General features: G+C 45.6%; 1 protein-coding gene across 2 annotated transcripts; it reads right to left on the bottom strand.

Annotated features, from left to right (window-relative positions):
* Positions 1 to 18,693, bottom strand: Thoc6 (THO complex subunit 6). 2 transcript variants are annotated; one of them, XM_077675904.1, is made up of 13 exons: positions 18,539 to 18,693; positions 18,041 to 18,159; positions 17,846 to 17,916; positions 17,065 to 17,116; positions 16,865 to 16,954; positions 13,284 to 13,332; positions 13,114 to 13,194; positions 10,897 to 10,999; positions 9,976 to 10,028; positions 8,525 to 8,593; positions 4,341 to 4,454; positions 812 to 937; positions 1 to 139 (listed from the first exon to the last, which is right to left on the bottom strand). In XM_077675904.1, the coding sequence occupies exons 2-13, from the start codon at positions 18,157 to 18,159 to the stop codon at positions 59 to 61; spliced, it is 1,008 nt and encodes a 335-aa protein (XP_077532030.1). In that variant the 5' UTR covers positions 18,539 to 18,693; the 3' UTR covers positions 1 to 58. The 2 variants fall into 2 exon arrangements, with proteins under 2 accessions (XP_077532030.1, XP_077532031.1); XM_077675905.1 differs by having other exon boundaries at positions 18,041 to 18,162; positions 18,539 to 18,672.
* Between the last annotated feature and the right edge of the window lie 1,912 nt (positions 18,694 to 20,605).

Below are 20,605 nucleotides of genomic sequence, written 5' to 3'. Positions count from 1 at the left end.
TAAAAAACTGGTGCAATAAGTTTAATGATGATGATGGGGAGATGAAACCACCAGTGCATTAGAACTGCAAGGAGAAGTCCCGGTACAGAAAGTTCGTGCAGACTTCGATCTTGTGGCTCGACCCTGCTGCGCACAGGCCCTGAAAAATATTAATAATAAAAAAATGAGGTCTTGCTGAAATGAGTGGAAGTATATCGGTTTGAAATGAGTGCCAAATCATTTCAAGGGACAGACACCAGAGGCTTGAATTCTTTTCCATATCTTTCTGCAGTTTGCAAATATTGGATGCTTTTGAATATTGAACGAACAATTCTATACCCAGCTTGGTTTTAGATTGAATATTAGCATTATTTGAACATATCAAACATTTCCGAAAAATCCAAAAGACCAAAAAACTAGACAGTTGTCTCAATAAACTCAAAACGCATTAGTTGACCGCTTGTCCCACAGTTTGGATGCACCACCAGGGATCACACGCATTCTGCCACCATACTGCGTCTGGAACTTCCACCTGCCCATAATTTGTGGTGGTGATGTTGAAACTGTTTTGAAGCGACTGTAATGTCACTATGTAGCGTGACGCGGCACCAGCTATTCGTGAGCAGACACGCAAAAGAGAGTTGTGCAGTCCTGAAAAGCAGCATGCACGTAAAGCGTGCCCCTCTAGCATCTCTCGGTGGCTGTGCTGTTGCTTTAGATTGCACTCTTCCAAACTGCATACAGACCACATGGGGCAGGCAAGCTGACAGACGTTCCTGCACATCAAATGAGGCAGCACACCAAAAACAACACAACACGAGCCAGTCTTCACCCTGTGAGGTGGGTCCAAGTGGAAGGCAACACTGTACAAGCTGGATGCCGACGTTTCAATTTTCGCCTTTAGGTCACCACTGAAACTCCAGTGGTACAGGTTCGGCTCCCCACCACCTGCCATGACCTGCAGAGAAAAGGACATTGATGTGAGGAAGGAAGGAAGGAATGAAGCAAGAGGGGGGGGGGGGGGGGAAAGAAGACTACCATGACTTGTGTTGGGAAAGCGATTTTTTTTTTAAACTTCTACTGGTGTCTTCAAGGCATTGCGGCTGATAAACAAGATTCACCGCACCTACTGTTACAAGAGCTGCATGTCATGCTAGTATTGTGATCGTGATAATAGTGACAGCGGTTCCAGACGGGTGTGACTTGTATACGGGGCGTGATCTAAGGGCCAGACAACACAATGTGCCTGCATGATGGGCTCACCACTGGCATGCTCAAGATGAAATCGTTGAAAAAACGAAAAAGGACAGTATCACTCAAACGTGACTACAAATACAGATCAGTTCTTGGAGGCTTAACCGGAGGCAGGGGGGATGATGGCGCTTCAGCACCCGTTCCCACCCTTCCCGAATGAAACCTGGGTGGTCAATAAAGCGCGGTGTTGAGCTCGTCAGTGGAAACATCACTTGAAGGACTGTGCTTGTGATAATGTGAAGTGAAAGAGAGTCACGAAAAGTATGTTAGCAAAGATGTGAAAGCAGTACCCTTACAACTGGTCTTGTTCTATATGAGGCAACACATACACCACATGTTATACAGGGTGTCCCAGCTATCGTTCACAGGGGTGAGACAGCCCAAAGAGATTTGGGAGCAGTTTTCGGAGCAGCGAAATTTCGATTTTGGAGCAGAAGGATCTTGATTTGGAGCAGTTAGGGACATTTAATACGTTGTCTTGTGAGCTTAAAAAAATCATAATTTTAGCAATTTGAAGGGTCAAGTACACATTCCAATCAGTTTTGAATACACAGAACACTGAAACAGCCTTACGTGAAATAATTTTTTTAAGAGTATCACAAGGTTCTAACTGCACTACCTTCTTCCTAACTGGTGATATAGTGTTGCGGCTGTACGCAACACTGACAACAAAACTGCCACTAACATTATCAAATTTAAGGGATCTGCAATTGAGGCGTGTTTTTTTACCGTTTCAATGCTAAAATTATTATTTTGTAATTATTATTTTTGTATTCCCAGGCTGCGTTGTATAGTGTAGTCACGGCAGCAGTTGACAACTTTGAGCGAACGGTCGCATGGCCCAACCAGCCTACCCGTTGCAGTCCGTGGGGCGCACGTTCACCCCATGGTCTTTTGAGTAGCGTTACTGTTTAGCCACCTAGATTTTGGCATTAAATTTCACTTCGCATACATCAAGTGTTATTAGTCGCGTGCTATGGCAACCATGCAGTCCTGCAGCCATTGGGCACTGCATGAACAGGTTGTGGCACTGCAGCACAGCCCGCAACTTTTGTGTCGACCGTTCCACCCCCGAGGCTCGCAATCACGCTTCGAAGCACAGTAACACCTCAGCATTTTATAACACCACAGTGAGCCAAAAAGTTCACTTCACGAACCCGATTATAGATGCACGCACAGCGTTTCGCACTCCAGGACAAGCCACGCGGAAGTCTTAGGCCCCACATTTCAATGAACTTTTTTTCGAGCCGCGCAACTTCTCCTAATCTTGCACCAATCTCAAACCATAACCCCGGGTTAACGTCACTGTTCAGAGCCACAACTGATAGAATTAATAGACTAGAACTCAGCTGATTGCGTAAAATAAACCAGGGAAAATATCGGCGATGCACACTGAGCGTGTGAAGTAAGCAGTAGCAGCCGGATCAGGCGGTGGCCATGTTTGTAGCCACAGCGATGCCCAATCAGGAAGGCCATTTCAGCGAACCCGGACGGAAAGCCAATTGTGTTTTCGAAGCCATCGTTTGCTTCATTTCAGTCTTTCTATTTCTACCATTTCTGTGTTTGCGATTGCGAGGCTTTCTGTGTTTGCGATTGCGAGGCGATGCGCGAGGCTTTCGTCCCCGCTGGAGCTGACATGAGCATCAAAATCCGTGCTTTCAGGCTCTTCTGGAGCAGTTTGGCGCAGTTTTCGCAATTTTCATGCTTTTGGAGCAGCTTGGCACAGGAAAATGGAATTGTATCAAAAAGGCGCAATATGCACAGCTGTCTCACCCCCCTGCATTCACCAAGATTTTAAAATAGAGCAATGGCGTTACTCAAACAACACCTAGTGCATAATGTTTTCAGTACAGTGGAGCAGTGGGCAAAAACTTTTTTGTTAATTAGATTTAATTAATTAATTATGATTAATGAACTGACTCGAGAAGTACTCTCCCAATCACTAAAGTGTCAATTAGGAACTTGTGGGCACCCACGAGAGCGATCTAACTGCGGTATTTTCAGCAACGAACTAATTGCGTACTCATTTATTCTGACTGATAAAGAAACCCGGCAAAATATAAAAAAATACCACGTGACAGCACTCCTGCGCACATCATAAAACAATGCCCTTAACAGGCTGTGTCTGAGCTAGCCAGAATAACATAAAAAAAAGAAAAACTAGAAATCGCGACCCAGTTAATGCCTTATCTCCGACACGCGCCCCGCGAAACTCGCTGTTGGTGCTCCTCCCATGCATGCCATTATCAAGGCGATGCGCTGTCTCTTTGGGTGGGTGATGGGCAAAGCAGTTGCTTTCAATCGGCTTACTTGAGGGCAGTGCTTTAGGATGCATGCGGGTGCGCCGTCACGTGGTATTTTTCACATTATGCGGGATTTCTTTATCAGTCAGAATAAATGAGAATGCAATTAGTTTGTCGCTGAAAATACCAGTTAGACGCCTCTCAATGGTACCTACAATTGCCTCATTGACACTTAAAGAATTAGGACAGTACTTCTCGAGTTAGATAATTAAAATTAAGACTCATTAAACAAAAATTACTGCGCACTTCTCCACAGTACTGCAAACATTATGCATTAGGTTTTCTCCGAGTAACGCCACTGCCCTTTTTTAAAATCTTGGTGCATGACAGCTGGGACATCCTGTATACCACAACATGTACACCATGAGAACAACAAACAAATTTAAAGGTGGGGAAGGGAATGACACAAGGGCTGCCAACATGCAAAGCTTAGAAAAGGTCATTCCAGTGGCTTGTAATGCACTTAATGCTCTCAACGACTGGATGCTAAGCACCGTGACAATGATAAAAGCAAGTGCCAAAGCCCCGGGCATGCATAATGGGGGGCGTGCAAGCTCCCCTTCTATCCTTTCGTTACATTTAAGGCATACGCCCACACCCCCAAAGTTATTTATGTAGAAATTACTTTAAGCATGCCCAAAGGCAAGGCCACTTTGCACGTGTTAGATCCCAATCTGTAAAAAATTACGCAGGTGGCTACACAAAGCGCGGAATATGGTGCTACACGCGAACACAAAACACAGAACAGCACACACACTGGGCAGGACATGTAATAGCAAACAAAAGGACTACGGGCGAGCTCACCATGTCGTCGTAGAAATGTGCCACGTGAGCCGGCTTTGCCAAGTCCGTCAATGGGGTGGCCGGTGAGGACATGGGAATGTGCCAGATGCACAGGGTCGGGCCCCCTCCACACACCTGCAGCAGCGGCAACAGGTACAGACAAAGCACCCACTTCCACAGTGTTTGTGGAACTTTGCCAAATCGTTCAGCAGGTGACATTCCCCTTCAGGCACTATCCAACCGACTCAGCTCCTTCCCTACAAGAAGACCTGCGCCCCCTAGTTCAGGACACCACACTGCCCGACTGTGATGTGCTTCACTCGTGTAAACACTACTGCGGGGAGCCTAGGGCGGTTGCTGGGGTCATAACAAAGTTTGTTCCCTCAACACCACATGCTCCTCACCCCCACACCACCGCGGCACACAATGCACTAGAACTACAGGATCGCTAGATAGCGGTGAGGCTGACAAAGGCCTTCTCCTCCTTGCATTTACTTCTCCGTGTTGTGGACAAGGCTCGTTCGAGCACTAGTAACCAGCATAACTCAGGCTCGGCCCTTCGTTCTCAATGACCCGCTTCTGCGTGCCAACCCTTCATGCCAGCGTGTCACGCTCGTCCTGCCACGATCAAAGGGGCAACCAACGACCGTAGCAAAGTTCCAACCTCTTCAAAAGGCTGCTTTTGTTAAAAGGATTGCAGGTTACAAAATATGACACCTGAAAAATATGCATTGGTGCATCACAAGATACCAGTGAAAATGAGCGCTTCTGAAAGTTAAATTGAGAAAAGGGCAGCCTCTATAGCCGGGCGGAAGCCGACTCGTCCAGCTTCTCAGGTCAAAGTGTACGCACAAACACGGCCACCTAGCCAGGCGTCACTTCCACTTCATGGCTATTGTGCGCTATACCAACAGGGGCAGCGTCGTCTGCTAAAAAGATATTTCTGAAGCTTGTAATTAACCAACTAGGCCTTTCAAAAAGCTACAAATCAAGCCCCTGTTGCCCTAGTGGCACTTACGGCACACGAAATAAATGTGAATAAATGTGAGGCAAAAATAAAATTTTGCTGTAGTTGCCCTTTAAAGAGACCACGAGGGTAACACACAACTGGGCTTTATTTAAAAGGTTGAACACCTCATACTTTGCTTCAATCTTGTTCGACAAAAAATGTCACGGTGCCATTGAGGAATTAGCTTTAACTGCAAACTACCTAATTTTCTTTGGCTTCAAAAGCTGCCACACGGTTGTAAGAGCCACTCATAGTTTTCGCCTCCTACTCACGTTGATTTCCCCTACGTGTTACACTGTAGCCTCTTGTTAACCACCTATACACTGTAAACTATCACCACTTTATCACGCACTTTCTTCTGTTTTCCTCCATCTAACTCATCCGACTGATGCTGACGTTAAAACTGGCATGCATGTTACTCTGACGAAGCCATATTTTCACATGTTGTCTTTAAAATGTTCATCTTTTGTAAGAACTTACAAACTCTGGGTCACCATCCCCTGCTTTTGCTTTCTTTCCCTCTTTCTTAAAGGGGCCATGCAGACAAAACACAACTTGAATTCATTCGAAGGATTGTGTCGTTAGAATCATACTGACACATTTAACATAAACTTCACTCAAACGGGCTTTACAACTGGGACCAACTAGCTCATTTCCTACAACAGAACCTATGATGTCATATGCCCAGCTGTGCGATTGACTGAGGCCGGCAAAAGCAAATGCAAATTAGGCAGGGCTCATAAGCTTGTCGAACGAGATATTTGCGCTTAAATTTAACGCCCACTCTTTTATATAACAGTAAGAATTGTGGGGTGAACAGTTAAAGTTACAAGCGAACACAAAAACACCAAAGCAGTTAGGCCCAAATTTTAAAACCTTCCTTACCTTACCCCATTTCCTCACCTTACTGAAGGAGCCCTTCATGCTCCCTTACAGTGAGGCAACCTTGCAGCTCCGATCCTCATTTTTAAAGCCTCCCTCAACCTCCCTTACCAAAGGGCGCCCTTACTCCCGTCAAGGAAGCCATTCGTGCACATGGGTGCGAGGGTAAGTGCAATTTGTTCTTAAAATGTGCCTTTATTAGCCGCGATAGGCATTCAATTTGTCGTGTTTTACATTTATACAGGCATATATATTTAATGTTTGCTTATTGCGCAGTTCATGAAACAAGTTGTACCGGTCGGTTACTACAGTTGCTGGTAAGTCAAATCTAGTCTGGCAACAGTTTCATGTTGATTTCTGTCAACATCGCATTTAGCGTCGAAACGTGCGAGCCAACGTTTTGTGCGAGCGTAGCGCCAATATAACCACGCCCGGGAAAGTGGATTACACTGAAGGGAAAAAAAAAAAAAAAAAAAAGAACTTCTCCAAGAACAGGCGCTAAAATACAAAAACTTTGTAGAGTGCAAGAAGAGCAACGCCGTGTCGCTGCAAGCGAAACCTAAAGTGTGGAAGCGGCTTTGCGACGAATACAACAGCATGCCCAACATTCGCCCGTGGAATGTAAAACAACTCCACGTCATTAGCGTTTCCTCTTCGTTGTGTTTGGCAGCCGCACGCACTTTGGGAACAGGCGCAAGCACACCGCCTGCGTAACTTCCCAGAGCACATTGCTGACCGTGGGCTGCGAAACGTTGACGAGGTCGCGACCACCGTCAACCGTCAAAAGAAGATCCACATGTGAGAAAGTAGGTGTTAGCGCGATGAAAAATTGTGCTAGGGATTGTTATCAGCGCTGATTTAAAAACGGCGATCAGATATCTGCCGCGATGCTACCACTGCTAACACTACGCTGACCGGCCGCGAAGGTTCGCTGGTCCATAGCCTCCGGTTATACAGGAGGCTATGGCTGGTCCGACAAGACAATCATCGCGGCGCACGGTGCGCCGAGCGGCCGAAAGATGGCGCTACCTACGCGGAAGCATCGAAACAGGCTACGGCAGAAGTCTTGGTCACCGATCGCTCAAGCGGAAATTATAGCTGAAATAAACTTTCACATGCGAGAAAGGGGATGATAGTAGGGTGAAAAGTTGCGTGAGGGATTGTCATTTGCAGTTGCACAGATAGCGGCGATCAAATATCCGCCCCGATGCTAAGCCTAAAGTTCCCAACACCCGAGCCGAGCAACGCAAGCCGGTTGTGGGCTGCAGGGGACTCGCCGTGCGCGAGCGCGTTGCGTTTGGGTTCCCCTAACGTCTTGGGGAACTGCCTAGTAACTTGAGCAACGGCGGTAGTGGGGCTCCCCTTCTGTCCGAGTTCTCGCACAGGCAGAGTTCCTCCAGCATTTTCATCACTGCTGCCTTGGAGAAACGGTAGCGGAATGAAAACTCGTCGTCGCTGTACAGCTCCATCGGGTTGAGGCGGTCTCGCGGCTGCCTCATCGTGAGCGATGGATATCTGTACACGTCGCCGCACATGAAGTCGTCCACCCGCAGGCAAAACCGTGCAAAGTCCGCCCAGCTGTCGTACGAAGCAATAAACTCGGACGCCACAGCCGCCGCGTTCCTCCGGCAGCACCGCCGTACGGAGCTCTCAGCGTTCCGCGCGGCCTAACGAGGCATGTGCCGAGTGCTGCGGAGAAGTGTGCGTCCAGTTGAAAGAGCGGGGTAAGGTCGCATCAAGGTAGCCTGCGAGCGACCTTGCAGTAAGGAGACATCAAGGGAGCGTTTCGTAAGGACGCCTCAGTAGGGAACGTTCCGAAATTGAACCAAGGCCTCCTTGCGAGTTCTAAGGCGACCTTAGTAAGGTAAGGAAGGTTATAAAATTTGGGCCTTAGTGCAGCACTTTGCCGGCTGACACTGCCTAACAGAGCTGTCGGACGTGTTGGACTTGTCTGACACAACACTGACCAACTGACATAAACGGCACGGTCACTTACATGACCACGCTTGTCAAGTCATAGCTTACGTTTTAGGAAAAACACTTAGTATGAACCCTAATAAAAATACGGCAGGTATAGAAGTCCGGCCAGAATCAAAGTACGAACACTGGCACTTTTATAGGTGGCACTGCAGTGGTACTGCAGAGCCACCTATGAAAGTGGGCAATAAACAAAGCAGGCTATCTTTAGTTTTAAGGCCCTGCTCTGGATGCGTCATTGTCAACGTCACGAAAACACACAATTTAGCGGGAGAATTGCAGCAAAAACACGGGACATAAGATTTCACTGCTGACAAGCGTCTATTTATGAACTCACCAGCCACTCATCACTGGTGTCAAGGCCCACACAGCCGATCCACTTTCCGAAGCGTGGTCGTTGCAGCTCCTAAAATTTCACAGAATTTCGAGTAAATCATGCAGTCAAAGGGGTTTGAGGCCCATTCATCCTTTGTTTGTAACACAATGGAAACGATTCCACACAACCGCAGGGGTGAGACAGCTGAATCTGATTTGGGAGCAGTTTTTGGAGCAGCGAAATCTCGATTTTGGAGCAGAAGAACCTTGATTTCGAGCAGAATGATGACATTTATTACGTCACCTTAGGAGCCTAAAAATCAAATTTTTGGCAACTCAAGGGGGGGAAGTGCACTTTGAAATTGGTTTTGAACGTACATAACACTGAAACAGCCTTTCAATGAAGTTTTTTCTACTAGAGTATCACAAGGCACGAACTGCACTACCTTATTACAAGCCATTTATAAATTCTTAGGCTCTATGCATAGACAGCATGGAGTGCCGTTGAAAGCATCGAATCGAAAAACTAAGCAATCGTAAGGCATTTTCATTATCATGTGAACGCTGAAATTATTATTGTTGTAATCCTAGACTCGGCTTTACACAGTGCCGAGCAACGGCAAAAGTTGCGCAAAGCGAGGTGACAGTTGTCGCACCCCACCAGCCCTCCCATTTCAATCCCCAAGGTGCGCATTCACTAAGATCACAATTTGAATAATGTTGGTATGTTTAGCCACCTCCCTCTTGGCATTAAATTTCACTTCAGATAGACAAACCATTATTACTAGCGTGCAATAATAGCCCGTCCCGCTATCGGCCACTGCTTGAACATTTTGCGGCGATGTAGCCTGCGCCGCCACTTCTGCAGTGTCGATCGTCCCATTTCCGCCACTCGCAAGCTCGCCGTCAAAGGCAGCAATAACTCAGCGTTTTATTATAACACCGCAATGAGTCCGAAATTTCACCTCAAGCACGCACCGCGCCTCTCACTCGAGGCCGAAACACGGCGAATTCATGTTATTTTTGATGAACTCCCGTTCTTCGAGTCACGCAACTTCCCTCAACAGATCAAACGACTAAATGAAAACCCAGCCACCCCCATAACCAAAACCACAGTAGAAATCGGCGAGGAGCACTCCGCCTGAACCACGAGCAACTGCTTCGCCCGACGGCCACGTTTTCCAATATTCCCCAAGGATCACCTTGGGGGTGCTGGAAAATTATGCCGTCAGTAAGCATTTTCCCCCACTGAAACTGGCGAGAGCGTTAAAATCCTTGGCTCTCAGACCGTTTTGGAGCAGTTTGGCGCAATTTTTGCAATTTCCAAGCTTTTGGAGCAGCCTGGCAGCAGGAGAGCAGATTTGCATCAAAAGTGCGCAAATATGCGCAGCTGTCTCACCCCTGCAACCGCAATAGAAGGAAAGCGTAAGAAAAATATGTGCAGCATTCAAGCAATGTGTTGGAGGAACATACCTCATGTTTGGAGGGCTCGATGTGGAATATTTCGCGACGAAGACTTCGGATATCTGCAGCACAAAATTAGTGCATCACATAAATTTCTAATCTTGAACGCGCTGCTTGCACAAGCATGTCAAGGGAGAAGGACTATGCCAAGCCAGCTAATGTGTAACACGTTTGAAGCATGCTGCACCTTGCACCCAAGAAGATAAAAAGAAATTATACTTAAACCTTTGGAATACAAATCTGACAAAAACACCCAAAAATTTTTTTATGCAGCTATGAAAACCAAAAAATATAAATAAACACTTTGGTCTGAAAAAAAATGTTATGCGAAGCAGACAACAAGGTTTAAGCTAAGAAAACTTTTTGCCAGATTGTGTCTGTGAAAATGTGCTAAGCAAATTACCAAGTAACTAAATGACTTTGGTCACTCCAAAAATTTGGATATAAATCAGTTAAATACTGCGTACCATGACGTCCATAGCTTTCATGTATACCAGTAACCACGTGGAACACCTCAATAATTTCAACGTTTCAAGAGGGACATTTCTGAGAATATAACTGAGAGAAAAAAAAAAATACCGTTTAGCAAGTTAAAACTGCGCTCGAGCCTTAATAGCAAGCCATGCAGTTGTGGAGAGTTTTTACGTCATCCATAACCCCCGAGATCCATTTAAGTGCACGAAACATGGTGCATACAACATTTTTATTTAATTGCAGAAACCACTCCCACTTGGCTTAAAACTAATGACTAGGAGGATTTGTTAGCTATTATGACATAGCAACGAGTGTGACACAAGCCTCCTGCATTTAGAGATATGCATTAGTGAATTGTGCAGCAGTGATCACCATTAACTGGTGACCGACGTAAAAGCTTGTACCAAAGATGATTACGCATGCTGCAGCCATGGCGAATAAACAAGGGTCCCTTACCCCAGCAGAGAACAGCCCCATCTTCCCCAGCGGAATAGAGCTGCACGTTGTTTGACGCCAACGCCAGGTCGTGAACATAGTCTGTGTGCCGCGTCAGGGTGGACTGCAAGCCAAGGAGGTTACCAAGAGTTGGGAAAAATCGGCAGCATGTATTCCAACAGCATCAGAAAAATGTGATCCCATTGAGTCAAAGTGTAAAATGCTATTGCAGGTATGCTTGTAAGCTCCCCCACATACTTGATTCGTCGGCTGAACATCCTCTCAAAGAATCTGGACTTTTGCAAATTTTTTACACTTCAGTCATTTCGGCACTTGCTTCACAAGGAGATTTTACTGGGGCTGAAAGCCTCCCCAGCTTGTGGCCCCTCTGAGGCCACTTGGAAAGTTTTCTAGCTTTCTGTGAATTGTAACTTACTGTTTATTTTGTGTAAATATAAGAATTGAAAACATGGGCAGCCAACAAGCCCACACTTTCAGCCTTGCCAAGCCCTGCCAACACGCATCTCACACTTTAAATTTCACAACAGGAAACATTAAAGGACACTCATAATGGCCGCCCCAGCAACAAAATGTTTAAATATTAAGATGTAACTCAGCTCAACTGTTACTGTATATTAGATCACTTAACCGACACTCACTTAATGCAAGCTACATTACCGAAAGCATTAGGTAAGGGGTACGCATGTATTGCAAGCTCCACAGTTAGAAATTGAGTGATTGCCATGCTGGCTATACTATGTCGGCTTCAATGTACAGTTGGCAAAACACTTAACTATAGGTGGTATTCATTGAAAAGTTTAGCTGTCAATTTCTTCGCTTGACAACACTGGAAATAGCCACAAACATGGCCGATGCGACACACGGACAAGGTGCGACTTGTGCCACTGCACCCGCATGCCACAGAAAAAAAAAAAAAAAAAGACACCGGCGTGCGTCGTATGCTCAGTTTCAACTCAATTCTCAACGGTGGTGTCACCACAGATGTTATTAATCGCACTCACATTGGACTTGAGGCATTACTTTGCGTTCAGTGGGGTAGAGTTTGGAACGTCCAATACAAATCATGTGCTTAGCACAGACAAGTACCGCCATCCCACGGAGCCCGACGTAACGAGTAACGGCGCACTCACATGGTTGCCTGCATGCGTGCCCCGCCAGTGAATACAAGCTGTAACACTCGAGTGGCCTGCTCCTAACAGCACAGGCGTGATCTACTAATAGCGCCGAGTCATATACTGACAGCATGTGAGCATGTGTGGCCCAATCAATGTGATTGCTGTCTCTTTTCTTGCTTCGCCTTCGCTTCGGCAACTAGAGTAGAATCTCGATAAACGGAAATCGCTTAAAACGAAATTGCCGCTTAAACAGAACAGTTGCCTGGAATTTGGTTGGTTTTGTATTCAGATAATGTAAAAAAAAAAAAAAAACGCTCGGTAATCGGAACTAAAATTTCCGCATCACCGTGTAAACGGACCCAGAAATGGAACTTCTTGTGAAATCCACTGGCATGAGAATCAGCTTTTTACGGTTCCGGCTGTTTCGTTCTTTTTTTTTTTCTTCCTCCATGCTTTTTTAGCCTTGTTGGCCTCGTAAGCCTCGTCTGGTAAGTGGTTAGCCATGTTAGCGCAACGAATGCAACATCGCAGTTCTTGTTCCAGTCGTTCGGTCTCGATTCTCGACGCCGAGGCTACAGGGCTCACCTCCTGTCACCTCGTTCGTGCCATCGTTGTGCTATTCGTCCTTCATTACCACGTTGCCGTCTTCTAAATTCGGTGGCTCATAAGCACTCGCGAAGTTGAGGCCTCTAGCCTCCGTGAAGATGCAGTTGCAAGGACTCAAACAAAAATAATTGACGCATTTTGTAGTGCACAGCGACTCATTGTTGCCAAATCAACTTTGTGAATGCTGTGCCTACGCTTCTTGCAGTTTTCTTGCTTTCTGAAAACTATCAGCTACAGTCACTTTCTAGTGGTTAGAGTTCCATGAAATGCCCTTAGAAGTGCGTACGCACATAAATTTGCACCTTAGAACATCTCTCTCAGTAAACGGAACTCCTGTTAAACGGAACTAATTTTTCCGATCCCTTGAAGTTCCGTTTATCAAGAGTCTACTGTACTTTCACTACGAGAAGCATTGTCTGCCGTGCCTTGCCGCGGACACAAAAGGTGTCCATGATTACAGGAAGTAGGTAAAATGGTGCTTGGTTGTGAGACTTACAAGCAGTGTCCTGGTTTCGATGTCCCACACGTATATTTTGTTGTTCCCACACCCAGCTATGAGAAGTGTTTGTTCAGAGTCCTGAAAAATCGAAAAGAAAATAGAGTTTCATTAGTCCTTCCTGTATGATTATGCTTGGGCTTTCACAGTTAACAACTGTGACGGCTTACTTTTCCAGACAGAACCAGGGCGTTGACTTCAGGCTGAACAATGCTTTCTCTGAAAATACAGAGGCAACACACTACACACAGTGCTTAGTACAGCATTAGGCACCCCACTCACCCGTTTGAAAAACCATCGAACATTGTTGATCGGTAAAAGCATATGAAGCAGTTTTACACCATTGGTATAAAGTTACTGCGCAGTATTAGACAACAGCAGCATGCAAAACTACAAGATTTTTGATTGGTTCATGGTAGGGTTTAATGCGCCGACGCAACGCAGGCAATGAGGCGCGCCGTAGTGGAGAGCTACGGATTAATTTTGATCCCCTGGGGATCTTTAACGTGCGCCGAAATCTCGTGCACACAGGCGTTTTCGCTTTTTTTCTTTTTTAGCCAGTTTAACACACGCACACACACATTTGCATGTGTGCATATATATCTGCATAATAGTCAATAAATGCTTTGTGATACATATGGCCAACAATTTAACTAAAAGAGAGAGAGAGAGAGAGAGAGAGAGAGAGAGAGAGAGAGAGAGAGAGAGAGAGAGAGAGAGAGAGAGAGAGAGAGAGAGAGAGAGAGAGAGAGAGAGAGTAAAAGTTACTCAAGTCTGGTCCAACCAATATGGCACAAGAGAAAATGCATATTGAAAACGATGCTACAGTAGGAACAGCAAGAGAGGTAAGCTTTCTTCACGAAAATATGAACCAGAACACACAAATAGCGCAATTTCTTTCCATGCAAGTCAAACTGACACACTGCTTAATTACAGCAACAAAGTTGGGAAATATAGTTTTCCAAATGTACAAAGAGTGCTCAATTATTGGATCTCCACGAACAGTATTCTTTAATTTCACGTGTTGGCATTTCATTTGTCCATGACCACATTAAGCTGAAAGTGAAATCAACGGTAACTAGTTTGCCACTGCAACCTCCTCTGCAACTCGGATTATTTCCTGACCATGATTTGCATTGCAACACACAGTGCAAGTGGGCAAAGCTTCTGAATTATTTATTCTTTATTTATTCAAGTTACCTTACAGGTTCCCGAAGGGACATTGAGTAACGGGGCGAGAAAAGGAAAAACACCATTTGAGTAGAAGCAACACAGTATAAAACAGTACAATCTGGTAATACAGCACAACTAACAGAAGAGGTAACATGGAAGAAGCGTGCTGTAGTTACAATAATAGTATCTAGTACAAAGGTGTGGAAACGTGACCGGTACACAAGCAAATGGTGAAAAAAGCATATACACCACGCACAAAGTAGTGTGCACGGCATTAAAGGCGGCAAAACACGTGTACAAATTTACATTATGATGATGAATAATGCTGGTACACTGGGTTGCGAAATATTGTATGTTCAGTGATTGAAACGATTGTTCCGAGAACATCATTCCATAATATTACAGCTGTGGGCAGTGCCAATAAGTTAAATGCTTGGGTGTGGCCGTAAACGCGTTTGAAACACCACAGATTGTTTAACTATTGGACATGCATAGAGTTGTTTGTTTTCGGGTAAAACCTGATTTTACCCGATAATGGCACCCCAAACAAGTGTCAGGTGAATTAGGTTAAGGAGCCATGAAGAGAAAATACAACTTCGTTTAATTTGAAAGAACTAGGATTCAGTATCTCACTCAGCTCCATTACAGCCACAAAAGATGTTTTTTTAATGAAAAAAAAAAGCAAGAAGTATTTAAAATCTTTCAAATTTTGCGCCACAGTGACGTCTTATGAGCAAGAATGATGTCATACGGGCCAACAATAAAATATAATTTTCAGTGCGTTAACTGCATGTTAGCATTCAAGTGATGCGGTCAAATGGAACTAGAGGCCCCATTACAGACGTCCAGTCATGTGTCGTCGTGACAGTCAGTTAGGCGGCCGCCAATCGCACAAACAAGGTTCCGTGACGTCATAGAAAAGTTGCGGGAAATTGGCTAGGGGGTCGCGACTGCTTCACACGTTTTCTTTAATATCTCCATTATTTGTTCGAAGATTGCGATGATATTGGTATCATTGTTATCGAGACTAAGCAGTCTTTCTAATAAACCCAACTTGTATTTTGTCTTCATGGCTCCTTTAAGCCCGACTTCTCCCTGAATGGACCTTTTCAAACCTGCGATCTGCACAATCGTGCGCTGACGGTCCGCCGTTCTCAACCAGCTTTTGCTGGAAGCAAGCCTTACAAACACAGCTGCCGAACTCACCGAGTATTAGCCTTACTCTACCACTCGCTATGCCAGGCTGGCCAGTGCTGCACTGACATTGTTGTGCCTGGCTAATGGAAGCTGCGTTGTCAAGAGAACTTTTTCCCAGTTGAGATACGCTCCACGATAAGACAGGTCTTGTATGGAGACTGAGATGTTGCGCATGCAGATGATAATGCACATGTAAACAGGGATGAGTGAGGAACCGATGACAAGCTTTTCGTGAATGAAACGTTTCATTTGTTAGAAGTTATCAATGCTCTTTAGGGTGTTTTCACAAGAGATCGGACAGGCTTGTCCGGTCGACATCTTTGTCACTAATTTTTTTTTATATAGCTCTTTGTGCACAGGGGAAAACATATGTGAAGTTATTTTGTGGAAAAACAAATTTTCCCCTCATAGAAACAATTCCCAGAGCCGGCTCGGGTCACCAACGCATTGAGTGGCTTGCGGAAATTTGGAAACAAAAAATACTGCATCACCGTAGTTCTTTTTTGTGTAAAGAGTTTGCATTCTCTCAAATAATTTGACACATTCATGTTCGGCTTGCAAAGCAAATTCCTTTTAATAAAAATTCCCAAATTGGTAAAAAATTTTGCAAAATGCCCAAACGTGGGGATTTTTTTCTCAGAACCTAAACAAGCCAGGTAGTTGAAAGTTTTCACTGTTGTTCTTCTATCTTTGTTCAATCTGTATCCTTGAGCTTAGGCGCAGCCGACAAAGTGAACTGTTTGTCTTTGAAAGTAGCCAGTTTTGCTGTAACAGGCCTCGTTTTGTTGGCCGAGAACCTACCGAGGCGATGCACTTGCTCATGCCTATCGCTGTGAAGTGAGGCACCAAGGTGCTCAGAGCAGAAATCAATGACCTGCGATTGCGTGTGCAAACACACATGCTCGCAAGCATGTGTGCAGGTAGTTTTCACAGTTGCAGCTGTATCGCACCACTGCCTTGCTTCCGATTTTTTCGTGCATTCTATGCCCGAACTTTACATGAAAATAAGATAATGGCTTTATTGGTTTGACTCTATGAGAAAGAAGCAGCCTTTATCGCCAAGCAAGAACACTAATGCTACCATAGGTCCAATTTTCATCCTGAAGAACAAATTAGGTTGCCACGAGGCCTCCTCTTGAATACAGCAGGGTTGGATCAGTCAGTTTAGACATCATTACAAAATCAGAAGGCAGCTGAAGAGCTTAGGTTGCAACAGATGGCAACAATGCAACTTCCTGGGCTTTTCCATTGCACACTATCACACTGCTGTTAAAAGCAGGCACTAGCAAACTCTTGCAATGAACATTCTCCTTACGTTGCTCCTTTAAAGTCGTATAAGTGCATAAAGTGGGCCTCGTTATGCAAGGCAAGGGTTGCTCACCCCTGGGGAATGCTGAGAGCCCAGCTCTTTTCCGCTGATTTCTTCTTCACTTTGTCCCAGTTCCAGGCAAATATTTCCCCATTACCCCCACTGAAGGGAAATGAAAAGCATTTTTTTTTTTTCAATTGATGCTGTCAGCACTGCTTGCATTCCAGCAAAATTGTTGTACAAAGAAATTCCTGTACACGAAAAGGACTTACCTGATCAAAAATTCGTCTGACATGATCATAGCAAATATGCTACCGGAGTGTGCTGCAAAAGTGCAAGCAAAGCAGAAACTACATTAAACAACTAAGACATCAGAAATTGAGCGGCAGGCTTGGAGCAATATTGCTGAAGCTGGCGCTTAAAGCTGTGGCATGGCCCATCATCCTCAGTCGCAGTTAATGCTACAGAAGCTGCAGTTTATTGCACTTTATGTAGTGGCTTCCCAGCCTAGCATCTCCAAACCAATTTTGAGCAGTTATAACTTCTGCCATGTGCATATTTGTCTTCTGGTTAAACTGCATTTGAAGCAATGGGAGTGTTGGTATACAAGATGTTTGAAGGAACTTCAGTAAATGTGCCTGAATTGGCTGGGAAGTAGACGCAGACGGTGACCCCTGAAAACAAACTGCTTGAATAGGAAAGGAACACAGTGAAGTTGTTGGTTTTGTCCCTTCAATGTTGAGACTCGCCGATGCACAACTTTTAATCATGCACAAGATCTCTGTCTCGCTTGTTGTGGCCTACATGTCACCTAAAGATATGCAGTACCAACAATCCCAGCAGTCAAGCCAAATACCTGAGGTAGCTGCAAGCCAACAAATGCGAAAAAAAACTTTATAAAATAGTAAAGCCTGCACAGCAATTAATAATCTGCGTTTGGATAACCCTCTCAAAGGTTAGTTTCCTTTTTCTTTAGGAGAATACTTAAAGGGTAAAACAAAGTCACTTTGAGAGCACTGCCATTTTTATGAGCATGCGTGGCTAACAGCCTACCTGTGAATTTGTAGAATGGGTTTCTCGAACTTCCTTCATCTTCCTCTTCGTTGGACAAAAAGTGGGAAGCTCTGAAAACAACAACAAAAATAGCATCAAATATACAAAACCTGCACGCGTTTTCATACTCTACTAGTGCGACTTGGACTTGGGAAAGACTTTATTGACATGAGCGGAAAAAGTTTGTCTACTTACGCAAACACAGCGATTTCTCCGTAGCTGCTGGCCGCCACAAGGTATTTGTGGCACGGGGAAAAACACTGGGCGTATATCACGGTGTAGTACTTCCGCCGATTTTCCATGGTTGTGCACATCTGCTAACAAACAAAACATAAAACTGAGAGGCGTAACTCACTACGGCGTGCAAGTGGACGAATTTCTAGTTCGCGCCCACGCGCAGCGTACGGAAACCCGCTGCCAAGAGTCGAGCCCGTTACGTCTTGCTCAGTGGCAGAATGAGTCACACAGACACGTTCAAAATTAAAATTTGGGCGCAGTTTACGTTCAACAGGGTTCAGTTGGCGCGCTTCATAACACAAGCAACAGCACATATCCGACGGTGCTGCAACAGCACCTATTCACGCACATACATGCATCAACGGCAGCATTGAAAGCAGTACCCACGCAATCTGTACATGCTCTCCAGATATGCAATGTGCTTAGACAAAAATGGTACATCAAATAATAGCGAACCTTTGGGAGATTAGTGACTTTCAACAAACGATTCCAAAGTGCCGGCTTCTTAATGCATGCGAAGCGCCATGACAGATCTGCAAACAGCTCGTGTTGGCTCAAAATCGTCCCCTGGTTGATTTCGAAACGGCTGACTGGCTGTTCTGCCGTCTTGGCTTTAGCCAACGTTTTTAGATACTTTTTCAGTTCCGTACATGGAGGAAAGAAAAGTATTCTTTCCTCCAAGGTTCCGTATCTCCCCGCCGCGGCCATGGAGAGAAGGCGGCCGGCCGCGTCTCTCGCCACCGCGGCGCTGCGGTTGCGAGTTGCGCTAGGAGAGCGAGCGTCGTCTGCTAGCGAGGAGCGTTCCGCTCGGCGTCTCCGGTCCTCGCCGCTTCTGGCTGCGTACTGCAAAAGAAATGACTGTTCTCGGACGTTGCTCATCATTTTGCTGCGGCCGTTGCAGTTCTAGATCTATTTGAAACGGACGGTATTATGCAAGAAGTCGTGTACCTACGCCTAAAATATCAAGAACGACAGCGTTTTACATGAACGTTCGCGTAGCAGTGGCTGTCAAGCGTGCGCACAAATTCTCTTGCCATGCCAATTGCGCAAATTTATTGCATCACGAATGATATTTTTTCACACGACTGTTGGAGCAGTTTCCCGTTTCATAGACAACATAGCTGATATCGTGTCGCGCAACAACGTTCTTGAGGATTGTGTAGGCCCCGCTTTCTTTCGGGCCCAGTAAAAAAGTTTGCCGACGCTACCCCGGTTCTTCTTCGAGTGCTGCCGTTCTCCAGTTGGCTGGGAGCCATATTGCCGCACTATTCTCGACTATCTGTGCAAAATCGGTGCATTGCTGGGGAACAGGTGCTTTAGAGAGCTCCTCTTGTCGCTCCTTGGGAAAGTGCTCTCCTTTTGTAAACACCTAGCTCGTGCGCAGAAGCTACCTTTCTCTTTTTCAGAGACCGCCGCCGAGTCTGCTTGCTTAACAAGTTGCTGGGAAGGTTGGGAAAGTTAACGGAAACTGCACTTTCCTTCAGTGCCCAGTAAGCCCGGCCGATCTCGACGACTTTACGTTAATGATCGCAATATCCTCTTCGAGAAAATGAAGTCCACATATCTTGCGCGTTTTGCTTATCTCTTTGTCCGCGCGGGGATCGCTCTTTTCTATTGGGTGAAAAGCTATGGATCCGATGACGGCGCTAAAAAGAGACACTTCTGAGTGTTGCTTCTGTATCTGCTCGTACAGCCAGGTGCGGAGCACGTTGGCATTGCGGTAAGCCAGGCTCATCAAAGAAAACACAGCGTCTTGACGGAGTCACGAAATCCTCGATGAAATCGGCCGGCACTGTTCAATAGCGTCAAACTGAACGCACTGAAGGGGCAAGGTTCGCGCACAGGGCTCAAAAACAAACGCAAACAAAAGGAAGAAACTTGTAGAGACACGCAACTAAGCCGAAACTTTGAGCATGCATGTACGCACGCGCGTATATGCATGCTCTTCTGCAAAAGTGAACTCGGAAGAACCACACAAGTTGCAAACAATTTCGTTGTCTTCTGTTTATTGTAGCTGTTTGCTTTCAAGAATGTACACAATTACCGGATGTGTGCGCCCACCCACGCGCGCACACCAAACACGTGGAGCGCTTAACTAAGTGGTTTTCGCCTTCCTGCTCCAGTCGGAAGGAAAGCATAACGTAAACCGCATGTGAGCGCTGGGGTGTCAGCGCGCAAGAAAAGCTCTGTGCGCTTGAACCTAGAACAGGCACAGAGAAGAATAATCGGCACCACATGAGAACGTCGACTTGCCGGAGAGCGCGTTCAACGCCGTGCAAACGCAGCGTGCGCGCGCGAGAAAAAAAAAAAAAAAGAATGGCAGAAAAATATAACATACCCAGCAGGAAAAAAAAAAAAAAAAAAAACTAGTGGCGTAACACGTTACGTAGTGTTGCTGGTCACGTGATTTTTATCGCTCTTGGATTCCTTCGCCCTCGTGCAAATTCCGGCCCTTCCGTAGCGTTCCGCTTCGGCATCTCGGGTTGTGATCTGGCTGCGTACTCGAAAAGAAATAACTGCTCT

This window comes from Haemaphysalis longicornis, unplaced genomic scaffold (assembly GCF_048455015.1).
Source record: "Haemaphysalis longicornis isolate Haplotype H1 unplaced genomic scaffold, Haemaphysalis longicornis Haplotype H1 scaffold_7, whole genome shotgun sequence".
NCBI lineage: Eukaryota > Metazoa > Arthropoda > Arachnida > Ixodida > Ixodidae > Haemaphysalis > Haemaphysalis longicornis.
Note: the sequence above shows the minus strand (reverse complement) of the source record. Positions and strands in the feature narration are given on the sequence as shown.

Coding starts and splice junctions, on each gene's coding strand:
- Thoc6 (XM_077675904.1), bottom strand. CDS start 18,159: ATGTGCACAACCATGGAAAATCGGCGGAAGTACTACACCGTGATATAC. Junction 13,333..16,864: donor GCTCTCAGCATTCCCCAGGG/GTGAGCAACCCT, acceptor CTGTATTTTCAG/AGAAAGCATTGTTCAGCCTG. Junction 10,029..10,896: donor TGGGGCTGTTCTCTGCTGGG/GTAAGGGACCCT, acceptor TTTGTGCTGCAG/ATATCCGAAGTCTTCGTCGC.